Source organism: Formica exsecta, unplaced genomic scaffold (assembly GCF_003651465.1).
Source record: "Formica exsecta isolate Colony F162 unplaced genomic scaffold, ASM365146v1 scaffold480, whole genome shotgun sequence".
Taxonomy (NCBI): Eukaryota; Metazoa; Arthropoda; class Insecta; order Hymenoptera; family Formicidae; genus Formica; species Formica exsecta.
In genome coordinates, this window is record NW_021852036.1 from 282,011 (window position 1) to 295,495 (window position 13,485).

The window sequence follows — 13,485 nt, forward strand, 5'->3', positions numbered from 1 at the left end:
TGCAGCCAGTTCAGTTATAAAGAACAGATCCAATAGTTGATCAGTTGGGCCGTGTTCGAGAACATCACCCGTGTGCATACGAGCGTCGTTCTATCTTTGTTCAACTTTCAGTAAACAACAAAAATAAAATGACGTTCGGTGCACACGGGTGCAGTGATGCGCTGCCGTGGGATTTTTTCCCATGTGGGAATCTCGTCACGGGTGAAGTTCTCGAATGCAGCCCTGCTGATTGCAGGTGACACGTGACTACAGTACACTATAGTGTGTGTTATAAGCATGCTCTATCCTTGTCCAACTTTCAGTAAAGAACAAAGATAGAACGACACTTTCAGCGCGTAAGCGTGTTCCCTGAATGTAGCAACACAGAACACAGCCAGTAGCCAGTATCGTTCGTGTCATCGTGACGTATAGATGTTGTGATTGTTGTCCTGTGCAAAGTGAAAGTAATTATTATCGATAATAATCTTATATTATTGTCATTAGTGAATAAATACAAGTATCCAGACAATGTTTCGCATCACCAAGACATTCTCGTCAGCTTCCAGGAACCTTAATAAGGCTCTCGAAGCGCCCTTAGGACCCAGGATCACACTAAGGTGAAACGTCAATTGTCTTTTCTTTCGATTGAAACAACCTGTTGCTAATCTCGAGCAAACTTTAAACTGTCAAAAATTACATTAATTTTGTTTTCTATTTTATTAAATTAGCATGACATACGTATTTCATCGATATGGCCCTTTGAATGGAGTTTAAATCGTAAAATATATTAATAAAATAAATATTTGTTTATTATTACATAGAGGATAAATATTTGATTTTTGGCGAATCAATTTGTATAGTTTGTGAAATTCATAAATCATATGTAGCTTGCACACGTCGATCCGCATTTTTATATCAATGGTATTTTTAGTTGCAAAATATGTGATATGGACTAGTGGACTTTGGACCGCGACCTTTTGTGATACATATACATGTATACACGTGTACGCGGGATTGTCAAGCATGTTCCGCATACGTCATATATTGACAGTTTGGAATTTATAAACTCTGTTTATCTATAACAATTATTAAATCACTCTATGACCTATGATCATTGCATTATAGATAGGATAAAATAGAATAAATTGAAGCTTATATTGTATGTTCTAAAATGGAACAATCTTAACATATATTTATTATCGTTTTATTTATTTTATATTTAAGAAAATATAATTGGTTTAATAATAATTCTTAAAAAATAATAATTGAAATATATAATAATTACTAAAATAATAATACTAAAATTGTATCCAACGCATGTTTAGATGTTTGGCTACGCAAGCTGCAGTAAAACCGCTCAAAGAAGAAAAATCGCAGGAAAGTGCTTTTGCAAAAGAATCTCAATCCTTCACCATGAATCTCTTCCGTGGTCAATTGCAATTGAGTCAAGTGTTTCCATTTCCGGAACCCATGAACGAGGAGCAAACTGATACGATAAAAATGCTCGTTGATCCTGTAGAGAAGTTCTATGAGGTAAATATCTTTTTAAACAGTAAAATAAGCAAAATATAAGAGTATCTATATGAAGACACATGTTTATTTTTTTTCTCTTAGGAAATCAACGATCCGGTTAAAAACGATCAAAACGCATGTGTAGATGAGAAAACGGCAGCTGCTCTCTGGGAACTGGGAGGGTTTGCTCTGCAAGTGCCTCAGGAATTTGGAGGATTAGGATTGACAAATACTCAGTATAGTCGAGTCGTCGAAATATGCGGCTATCATGATTTGGGTATCGGTATCATGCTTGGTGCGCACCAAAGCATAGGTTTCAAGGTAAACTTCTTTATGGATCTTCTTCCTTGATACAGTTGTTTTTCTTTATTTTTCTTCCTTTATATTTCTTTTCTTTATTTCTGCTATTTTTTTCTGATAATCTGAATACATTGCTTTTTTTCTTTCCTCTGTCTTTTCGTTTAATAAACTTTATACACGTGCTTATTTTAGGGCATACTTTTGTATGGCACTCCGGAACAAAAGGCCAAATATCTACCCCGGGTTTGCAACGGCGAGTACGCCGCTTTTTGCTTGACGGAACCGAGTTCTGGTTCCGATGCTAGTTCAATACGTTCACGCGCGATCAAGTCCGCGGACGGATCGCACTACGTTCTCAACGGTAGCAAGATCTGGATATCGAACGGCGGTATTGCCAACATCATGACCGTCTTTGCGCAAGTGCCTTTCAAGGATCCGAAAACGGGCGAAACGAAAGAGAAGATGACAGCTTTCATCGTCGAGAGGGGATTCGGTGGTGTTACCAGCGGATCGCCTGAAAAAAAAATGGGCATCAAATGTAGCAATACGGCAGAGATTTTTTTCGAAGACGTCAAAATTCCGGCGGAGAATGTTCTCGGCAAGGAAGGTGAAGGTTTTAAGGTAACAGTTTGTAAATCTAATTTTTCACATTTGTGTAATATTATGAATTGTTAAAAATACATTTACATTATATTATTATATTATTATATTATACAGGGTGTCCTAGACCACTCGTACACCTCTTTTCTTTCAAAAACTAAGCATTTGAGAGAAAAACGTTTTGAACAAAAATTGTATGGTTTTGAGGGGAACATAAGATGGTGTCATTGGTTTGACCTTGGATGGCATCGTTAAGGTCAAGTCATTCCATTTAAGAAATTAAAGGTGTCCTTGACTTGACCTTAACGATGCCATCCAAGGTCAAACCAATGACACCATCTTATGTTCCCCTCAAAACCATACAATTTTTGTTCAAAACGTTTTTCTCTAAAATGCTTAGTTTTTGAAAGAAAAGGGGTGTACGGGTGGTCTAGGACACCCTGTATATACTTACACTACATTATAATCTACTTATATTATATTTTTATAACACATATATAAGTCAAATTATTAAATATATTATACTTAATAATTCTTAAAATTCTTTTTTGTTTTCACAATTTTTCAAGCTTGTACAAAGCTTGGCGGATTATTTTTATTCATAAACTCAATTATACAACGATATATTCGCTTTAATTCCAGGTTGCAATGACTATCCTGAACAATGGTAGATTTGGTATGTCCGCGTGTCTTTCCGGCACTATGCGTTACTGCATCAACAAGGCTGTGAGCCACGCAACGCAACGCGTACAATTTGGTCGTACATTGAACAATTATGGCACCATACAAGAAAAGTTGGCGCGTATGACTATACTACATTATATTACCGAGTCTCTCGCATACGCAATTTCTGGTAACATGGACTTTGGAAGCCAAGACTATCACTTAGAAGCAGCTATTTCGAAGGTGATTCTCCTGTCATTCGGTTAATTTGATTTATCGAAATTTATCAAAATAATTATAAAAATTTATAAAATTACAGTAAATTTACAAAGAAAACCATTACTTATACATATTAAAATTTCTAAGAGACTAAGATTCTATAAAGTTCTATAAAATAACTTTGGTGTCTCCATTTGATAGGGAGAAAAAGCTCGTTAGAGAAATGAATTAAAAGAAAGTCTGTTTTTTCATTATTTTATCTAGCCAGTTTTTTCTCCTCAAACAACAAATATTTATTTTATGATACGAGAACTATGTAGAAATGATATACACAGACGACATACAAATAGAAACAAAAATCTAATTCTAGTGTTTACGAACCGCGAATTTATCGTACTCGTCCTCTGTATTATACATTACCAATTCTTTTTGTGTTGCAGTGTTTCGCATCCGAATCCGCGTGGTGGACTTGCGATGAAGCTATTCAGATCTTAGGCGGTATGGGTTTCATGTTAGAAGCCGGTTTGGAGCGTGTACTGCGCGATCTGCGCATATTCAGAATCTTCGAAGGGACAAACGACATTTTGCGTCTGTTCGTGTCACTCACCGGCATCCAGTACGCTGGTAGTCACTTGAAAGAACTGCAAAAAGCCTTTAAGAATCCCACGGCGAATCTAGGGCTGATCTTCGAGGAAGCTACTAAGCGAGCGACCAGAGCAATCGGTTTAAGATCGCCGCCTACTTTTGGGGATTTAGTTCATCCGAGATTGACGGAAAGCGCTGCGCTTTGCTCAAAGGTAAAAACAATAAAATAAACAATAGGCTAAAGTCTTGTATAACATAAGTTTGTATATAAAGAATATTGCAATTGCAGAGTGTGGAAACTTTTGGTCGAGTGATAGAAAACATTCTTATTAAATATGGACGAGGGATTGTAGAAGAACAGTTTATCCTCAACAGGATTACGCAAGCTGCTTTTGATACATATACAATGGCAATTGTGTTGAGCAGGGCGACCATGTCGCTAAATAAGAATCTTCCTAGTGCAGAACATGAGTTGTTAATGGCGGAAACTTGGTGCATGGAGGTATGAATATATTTATATTCTTTATTCTAACAGGATCAAAGCTGCCATCTAAACTATTTGCTTATAATCTTTCATTATATGTTTTTCTAATCTAACGATTAGAATATATATTTTTAATATTAGAAATAAATTTTTATGTACAAGGGAGCAGTTAGAAAGTGCAACGTTACAAAATATTTTTTTCTCTTAAATAGTAACAATTGATCATTTTCTTATTCTGTCATGTTTCAAATGTTATTTGATCCTACTAGTGATAATGTGAAGCGATTCATTTTATAATTATAATATTAAACGCTTTATTTAATTTCGCATTATTTTATATAGGCATCCAGCCGCATTGCATACAATTTGCAGCAGGTCAATTCTGACAAGAACTTGAACATCTTTAATAAATTGAGTAAAATTTCGAGGAACGTATGCGACGTCGGTGGGTGCGTACAATTGAATCCTCTGGGCTTTTAAGGATATTGTAAATTTATTTCTTTTTCTTGTAAGAAACGACTTATCTAATTTTATAATTTATGCTGGATATGAAGAACAATAGGAATTGCTCTTTGCATGATGAGAAAAGATATCAATTTCATAATTCTTTCTCATAATTCTTAATGCAATTATACACTGTCGAACAATAAAGTTTCGAGACTCGCTTCGCATTTCCGAACGTTTGATCCGTTTGTGCTGCCATTTTAGGGGGTTATTCACAACTCGATACTCAACACGTGGTGCAAGTTTTAAATTATTTAGTTCAATAGTTAATGAGATACAGTCACGCAAAGTTGTATTACAAAATTTTGTTTAAAAATCGGTGTAATGGAAGGAACACTTGACAACGCGCCAACATTAAATTCTGTGTTAAATTAATGAAGTCTCCAACAGAAACGTTACAAATGATTCAACAAACCTAGTCTTCTGAAGCAAGCTCTTTCAAAATTTGATTCACGTTTTTTTTATGTCATCTGTATCTTCGAAACATTATTCTTATGCATAGCTGACTCTCCGTAGGCTTGTTGAATCATTTGTAACGTTTCTGTTGGCGACTTCTCTAATTTAACGAAAAATTTAATGTTGGTGCGTTGTCAAGCGTTCCTTCCATTATACCGATTTTTAAACAAAATTTTGTAACAACTTCGTATGACTGTATCTCATTAATTATTAAACCAAATAATTTAAAACTTGCATCATGTGTTGAATATTGAATTGTGAATAACTTCCAAAAATAGTAGCACAAACGGATCAAACGTTTGGAAATGCGAAGCGAGTCTCGAAACTTAATTGTTCGACGGTGTATGTATATAAGTTGACGTGAATTTAGTCGATTAAATAAATTAATCTATAAATCTCAAAAAATTGTATTTAATTAATATGCATTATAAATTTCAAATGGCACATGTACGCGAAATAAAAAATTCGAATTTTTGGGATTAAAATATAAGTGAAAGTAAAAAAGATGTAAAAAATATAAAAAAACGTGACCAATTATCTTCCATATAAATTGTTTGTACGCATATAATTTCGAGCAATGAACAAAGCAATTAGTAAATTAGTAATATGTAAGGTATAAAGCATAAGGTGTATCATGTAAATATAAAATTATGTATTTTTAATATTCTCTTTATACCTTTACACGAAACGACGATTCCAAATAAATACTCATACAAATATTTATTTGAAGTTTCCTTTTTTTAGATACTGTTTATTTATATATATCCATCACTTTTGTTAAAATAATAAAAATAATCATTTAATATATAGATCACACGATGTATTAAGTCGTCTTTTACATAATATAAATTAAATTAAAGACTTTAAATGGGAGAAGTGTATCGTGTTACAGCATATATATCTTATACATTTAAAAATATTTATATATAATTTAATATTATATCATAGCTGCTCTCTTTTCCCACTTAAAGAAACTCTTTGTAGCATGAGACATATGAAAGAAATGTATTATACAGGAAGCTACAATCATTAATTATAATAACCAATCACTCGTTTTTCTCTAATCGTTAAATGCATAATTTAACAATATCACAATTATGCGAATATTAAGATGCACATTTTTCCATCGTATTTTATCCATAATAAGTGGAAGCACACTGTGTGTGTGTATCTATATATATACCTATATATATAGATCTAGTGTATCTTTTTTTTTTCAAGGTGTGTAACATCCGTGTGTAATATGAGATTAATATTTTATGTAAAACGAAAGGGAGGCGAAGAAACATAAAGCTGCACGCAAAATCCGCACAACATGACCATATATTACTTGAAGTTTGAAAATCAAATTGTCTTGCCATTTTCGATTTCTCGCAGTTTATGAAAAATATGTTAAGTAAAACAAACTTTTTGAATGCGACTTTTTCAGCAGTAATTCTAGCAAAATAAAACTCTTTGTTTATTACATAGACAAAATTAAACAATATAGAGTTGGTCATTTCTAATTGAATAATGTAATCAAAAATGTGTAATTAATCGAATAGATGTCTTTACTTATTTAAAGTAAACCTCACCATAGACTGTTTAGATAAAAATTTTATTAATGGGTTCATTGTAATTTCTTTTCTCCCCATTTTAACGAGCCAACAAGTGCACGTGAAAATTTGCCGAATTTCAATAAAGCTGGAAATCTCGCTCAATTTTCATAGTGGCAGCGCTTTGCTCGAATTCTCACGACGACATCCATTAATGCGAGAACTTTAGATTCGAAGAGTTTCGATTCTCAAACTTGAAGCAGACTTGAACACATGACGAGCATTCGAATAAATTAGTCGGTTTTGCCTCAAACTAACTTATACATGACACGAAACTAATACGAAAAGTGGGGATTATTTTTCTACATGCAAAGAAGGCAACATGTCGGGGGCGAGGGAGGCAGGGATTTACCTACGAACGTTGATAGACATCGTAACAATGGCTGCAATTTTTGTAACCTCTGAGAAAAATAGAACATCTGAGAAATTATTCTCTTTATATATGTATGTATGTTCGTTACTCCAGGTATGTTATTTTACTCGTTGAAGGGATGAGAGATCATCCATACAGTCTCTATAAGTCTACGTAGTTTATTCGGCAGAATGTGTGTTTTCGTTAATATCTTAAATCTAATAAATTACCGTTGTTCACATAACGGTAAAAGTATGAGAAAGAAACGCCCGAAACAGGGTAAAAGATGATTACAGAAGAATGTTCGTTATAGCAATCTAGCGAATCGAAATATAGGGTACTTTTTAACATAGTGTAAAATTTTTATTTAGACAAATAGACAAATAGTTTTTATATTAAAAAATATATTGTTTAACAATAAAATTAACATAAAAAAGTGCAAAGGATATTGAAACAGGATAATAATAGCATTCAAAATAATATCGCGCTCGCCTGGTCAAGATTATCTCGATAAATTATCTAAAATAAAAAATAGGTATTTCTTATCTTCATACTTATTATTTTTGGTTTACGAAAGAATTTTTTTTTTAATTTATGCGAAATTTTTTCGCAGGACTAAATATATCTGAACCTGGGAATTGAATTTACAAAAAATTTCTTTTTATACTTCGAAAAAATATAGAAATTTAAAGTGTTTTTCTGTTTCAATATTTTTTTGCGATTTTTTATCTCGATTTTATTATCAAAAATATATTTTTTTTAACAAAAAACGTTTGTCTATTTATTTAAATAAAAATTTAGATGTTAAAAAATATCCTATTTTTCAATTTGCTAGGTTCCTATAACGCTTGAACAGGACTGAGAAATCACCGTCGTTTGTCTGAGGCGTAATCGCTAAAATCACATGTACACACACTATACAATACCACTATAATGCAATTATTCCAATCCGGTAGGCCGTCAAACTCCAGAAAAACAATCAGTGTCCCTTTCTTTTTAATGCTCGACAGACGATCTCTGCAATCACACTTCACTTTACCGTGCAAACGACGATAAAGTCCAAGTTCTGCTTGTTGTAGCACTTGATATCTATATAAAAAGATGATTTGAATGTCTCCTAAGAGCTTATATCTCTTCGTATTATCTTTAATTGAATATACATGCGTAACCCTGATATTCCTCAATATGAAAATAAATCTTTATGACTTCTGATCCTTTACACTATCGTTCTATGACTTGCTTAGATGTAACGTACACTTGGTATTGGTGTTGAGAAAAGAAACGGAGCAACTATATTGTGCCAGCATATGCGTTTCTCATGTTATAAAATCAACTGATCGGATTTTTATCGAAGAACATCGGCACGCAATTTTTATATTCACAGTTAATGCAAGCGAAGATAATAAGTTCGACACATCTACGAGCGAATAAATGAAATTAATTAAAAGATACATCGCCGACTTTTTAAGGCTGATGTTCGCGATGCGCGTCAATCCATTTGCAGAAGTACTTAAGTACTTGCTCGATTGCTTAGTCTTACTTTCGTTGTGCACACTTTTGCGTTTATTATCTTAAATAATCAATCACATCGCGCGCTCGCAGGCCACGCATCTATGCGAAACTGATCGCTTATAACGCGTTTATATATCGTAATATTAATCGCCTCCTCACGACTCAATGATTCATAATCTCTAATACTTAATATACATTCAAAGATCATATCGCGCATACAAAATAATTTTATACCATTTTCCTCAGATTCTCGTGTATTAAGACCTTCAAAGAGAATTGGAGTTCTATATACGAAGATCTTAGAAAAATACAGTTTTATATTCGCAACGAAAGAGACTCAAAATATAGAAACTAGATAAAAAACATAGAATCGCTGTACTTTCTAGACATTTTTCTTTTTTCTTTACATTTTTTTTCTTCTTGCACAACAAGAACACATTTGCCGTTTATATGCGGAATATGTAAAACTGTGCAGATAAAAGAAGCAGATTTAGCGTCTATAAAAAAAAAAAAATCTCTCCTTTGCAACTAATACAAAATCTAAAACTTTCATATTAAAATGAAATTATAGTCGGATAATAAACAAAATGATGAAAAAAAACGTAATGAGCGTTGGATAGTTGATCTTCGATGATATATCTCGTAATATAATAAATTACTCTGCGCATTATTATCGCGCTATTTGGCCGCACATACACAATTATATAACAATAGCGATTTATAATAATTATAATATCGACCGTACTTTTATACATCAGAAAAATCTGCAATAAGAAGCGAGACGTAATCGATCTTTTGCAAAGATAGAATCATTATACATTATACATAAAATTCGAAGATTAAATGTAAATTAAGATGACTGGAAATCTGCGAAAGGACATCAAGATGGCTTTATCCGGTCATTGTTATCATATTAGCTAACCACATCACGTCCGAATCAACATCGAGAATCATTTTATCACGTCTCGTTTTACAGTAGTCATTAAAAAATAGTACATTCATGACGCGCTTAGTGGAGGACGAATATATTCGAAGCATATACAAAAATTATTACGGCAAATTGTTTGAAAGATGGAAAAGTTAGAAGTACTTTAATTCGAATCCTATCGATTAATCGGGATATACTTAAGCGCAATTTAAAAATCGTTAATCTCCTGCTGTCGATTGGGATATTACAAGTAATTCACAAGAACTCGCCGAGTTAGGAATTATATGATGCCATTACCTGGAGTAACTCGCAAGATAGACACAGAGAGGAAGAGTTAGGTGGTGATCTAACCCTGTGCTATAGATAGATTTTTGAATGTTTGTCCGTTCCAAGCGATGGCGATACAATAATGCTGAAGTAGCTGGGTAAGAAGTTCTCGTTCGTCCAGCATCTCTATGTGCTCGATTCGACTACGATCCATTACAGGCAGTGAATCATAAACTTCCACCATCGTCCATGAGCTCGTGCCCTCCCAATTGTTTATGGTAAATCTGCAATAAAATGAGAAACAAATTATCATCTCGTTGAACAGAGATAAAGTGTCAAGGATATACTTACCGCCTTTGTTGAGTCTCCAACGACTCACAGTCTTCCACGCCCGCCAATAAGCATCCGCGGCTACGGAGATTCGATAACATGACCTGGCCGAATTTATCCTTCATGTTTACCTGCTCGTAGCTGACGAAGAGGCTGTTTGAAAATTTGCCTGCTAGCCATTTCAACAACGACGTGGTCGCGCTAGCATCTACATACACTAGAACACACTCTGCGAGGAACAAGGTAGGTAAATTGAAATTGACTTCGGCTTGGGTCAACTTGTTATTCAACTCCGCTATGTGTCGCAGATCTGTACCGACTAGATGGTAATTCGCGGCGTGCAGTTCTGTGGTCGAAAATCGGATCTCTCCGTCTGAAAACAATTATTACGTGGAACGTGTATAAAGAGCGTAGATAACTTTTAGATAACGAGATAGTAATATCGCGCGTTCCAAGATACCTTCGGTGTTTAGCTTATCGATTAATTGCTTGTGTTTCTTGATGTGATAACATTTCTTCGCAGTTATACTGGGAAAGTCGAGTTCTACGAAGTTCACGGGGCTATTTCCCGCCTCTCTGAGCCTCCAGTAGAGTGTGTCAAAACCACAACCCAAGTTTATGATCTGTCCTTTACCGCCAGACAACTGCACAAAAAGTCATATTCCGTTAAAACTAATAAAAGTAGTTCCGTTAAAAACTAATAATATTAACTATAATACCATGTTTTTCTAATTTCTAAATATATGTCATAAACATATTTTCTTTCTCTTTAAATTTCTTATGCTTTATAATTATGTGTACATAAGCAAGATATCTATATTTTTAATAATATTAATCAGTAATATTTATAGACTCTATTTTGTGTATAAATTATAACTATACAATATTATATTTTCTAAAATTATAAAATTATTCGTTTTTTAATTATTTTATTGATTAATCAGTATATTGAAACTCTTTGCTTTTTTAGACATTTATGAAAATAAACTTTAAAACAGAATTTTTAAATTTATGGCAATATTTTTAATAAAAAGATTAATATAAATGATAAATTTCACAAAAAATTAATTTTTTTTCAACATTAAACTGCCATTATACTGTCTTAGAACAGATTAAAAACACATTTTACTTGCATTATAAAAAAAATGATTGATTTTTCGTTTTTGTGCTCACGATTCTCTATATAAATAAATGTGTGTAGATTTGTGTATATATGCATACATACTTTTCCGATACTCTCCTAACGCGTATTCGAATAAAATAACTTCAAAACCGGAAACAAATATTTGTTTATACAGAGTGTTCTAGAATTAGACCGACAAACTTCAAGTGGTTATAAAGAACGCCAAAACAAGCTAATTTTGTCAATAAATTCGTGTTCGCAAATAAACTGTTTTGGCACTAGATAATTAAAGACTAACAAGAGCAAAAATCTTTTAAAAAAATTGTTTTTTCAAAATTTTAGTAATGTTAAATAGAGGTGTTTTTACCATGAAACTTTCGTATAAAACATTTTTTGATATCTCGAATAATTTTCGAGGTATATCGAGAAAAGCAAAAAGCCGCTCTATATATGAGAGGTGATTTCACCCCTTAAGCCCATATCATACTACGCATTAAAAATTGAAGATTGAAGATTAAAGATTGGAATTTGACTAACACAGCAAAAAAAACTAAAAAAATTTTTTTTTTGTTTGATCAAATTTCATTCTTTAATTTTCAATCTCAAACTTTAATGTGTAGTGTGATACGGGCTTTAGAATCGTTTTTAAACCGCAACCGGAAATTTCTAAATTCACCTGTTTACCCCCCCCCTCCCTCCCTCTATGTGTGTAAAGTTTCATCAAAATCAGAATTTTCGGGTTCGCGAGATTTCCTTGTTAGTCTTCGAATACAAATTTATTGGCAAAATTGGCTTGTTTTGATATCCTTTATAACCACTTGAAGTTTGTCGGTTTAATCCTGTGATACCTTGTATATAATCGTGGAATATTTTTATCCCGCTACATTTTTTGCCCATATATTCATCTTCACCGCCGGCTCGCCGGTGCCAATTCGGAGATGAGACACGAGGAGCTACTGCACGCGCCGCAAAGCGTTTTTCATTGACCTATATATCGGCTGACGGTCGCGATAAAAGCGGGGAACCTCACGGGAATTGGGACAGGGCCTCGGCCGCCGGTGGGTCAAGGTTCCCGCCGCTGCACGTCCCTGTCACCCGGATCAGCTGTATCTCACCCCCCCTCTCCTAGCCTTTTCATCCCGCCATCTCCGCATCATCCCCGATTGTTTCCTCTTATTTGCTCTTATAGGTTATATTCGCCGAGACTTTGCGTTCGTCCTATCTGAACTCTCTGCGTTCGCGATAAGAAATCCCGCTCATACATTTTAGCACGCACTTTTCAAAAGCGAAATGGATGTATATCGAAGATACACAGCGCAGAAAGTGCAGAAGGTACAATTGCAGGAAACGAACGTTATCCAGTATCGCGTTCGAGAAATCGTTCTTTTCAAATGTATTACCTACGCCTTTCGTTGTGTGCTCGAAACGGGATAAATAAACAAGTCTAATAAATGGATGAGCGAGAGAGAGAAAAAGTACAGACAAAAAGAACGGACGCAATGTATATATCGAAACGCATTGACACTCACCTTGAGGAACTTGTCAATGAAGAGCTCGATGCCCTTGACTCTGGCATAATAGCCACGATTGATCTCGGGTGCCTTCCGAGCGGTTTGCTTGACGAACAAGCTGATGAACGGGTCGCACCAATAGCCGAGCTGCACCGCGTAACGCTTGCACTCGCTGGCGTCGTCGTTGGTGGCCTGTATGGCCTCATCGTCCGCCATATCCTTGATCATCACACCGGCACCGGGGATAGTGGCGGGTTGCCGCACGGACTCCCTATCTTTATCTCTCTCTGTCTTTCGTTCACTCTCTTAATCTTTCTTCTCCCTCTCTTTCTTTCACTCAGATCGAAACGATCATTCTACCACTCGGAGTTTCGCGCGGCGCGCGCGGACACCCCGGAGATGATGGATGCGGCGGTCGAACGGACGATCGTGTATCTGTCACTCGCGGCGCACTACTACGCCACTACCGGCCATACTGCCCATACTTGCCTGAGTTGCCTGCCCCCGCAGTGCTGCACCGCGACTCTCTCTACACCTGCGCGCATGCACGTTATGCCGCCGCGCA

General features: G+C 34.9%; 2 protein-coding genes across 3 annotated transcripts; one reads left to right on the forward strand and one right to left on the reverse strand.

Annotated features, from left to right (window-relative positions):
• The first annotated feature begins 279 nt into the window (after nt 1-279).
• On the forward strand, nt 280-6,022 carry LOC115241390 (very long-chain specific acyl-CoA dehydrogenase, mitochondrial). Of its 2 annotated transcripts, XR_003884893.1 has the most exons (9): nt 280-596; nt 1,305-1,512; nt 1,594-1,812; nt 1,984-2,412; nt 3,034-3,297; nt 3,714-4,070; nt 4,148-4,360; nt 4,685-4,981; nt 5,622-6,022. XR_003884893.1 is itself a non-coding variant. In XM_029817128.1 (8 exons), the coding sequence occupies exons 1-8, from the start codon at nt 508-510 to the stop codon at nt 4,820-4,822; spliced, it is 1,917 nt and encodes a 638-aa protein (XP_029672988.1). In that variant the 5' UTR covers nt 280-507; the 3' UTR covers nt 4,823-6,022. The 2 variants fall into 2 exon arrangements, 1 of the variants encoding a protein (XP_029672988.1); XM_029817128.1 differs by having other exon boundaries at nt 4,685-6,022.
• An 89-nt stretch (nt 6,023-6,111) lies between these two features.
• On the reverse strand, nt 6,112-13,433 carry LOC115241391 (leucine carboxyl methyltransferase 1). Its single transcript, XM_029817129.1, has 4 exons — nt 12,939-13,433; nt 10,747-10,930; nt 10,308-10,659; nt 6,112-10,240 (listed from the first exon to the last, which is right to left on the reverse strand). Exons 1-4 carry the CDS (start codon nt 13,146-13,148, stop codon nt 10,036-10,038), a joined length of 951 nt encoding a protein of 316 aa, XP_029672989.1. The 5' UTR covers nt 13,149-13,433; the 3' UTR covers nt 6,112-10,035.
• Nucleotides 13,434-13,485: the final 52 nt, after the last annotated feature.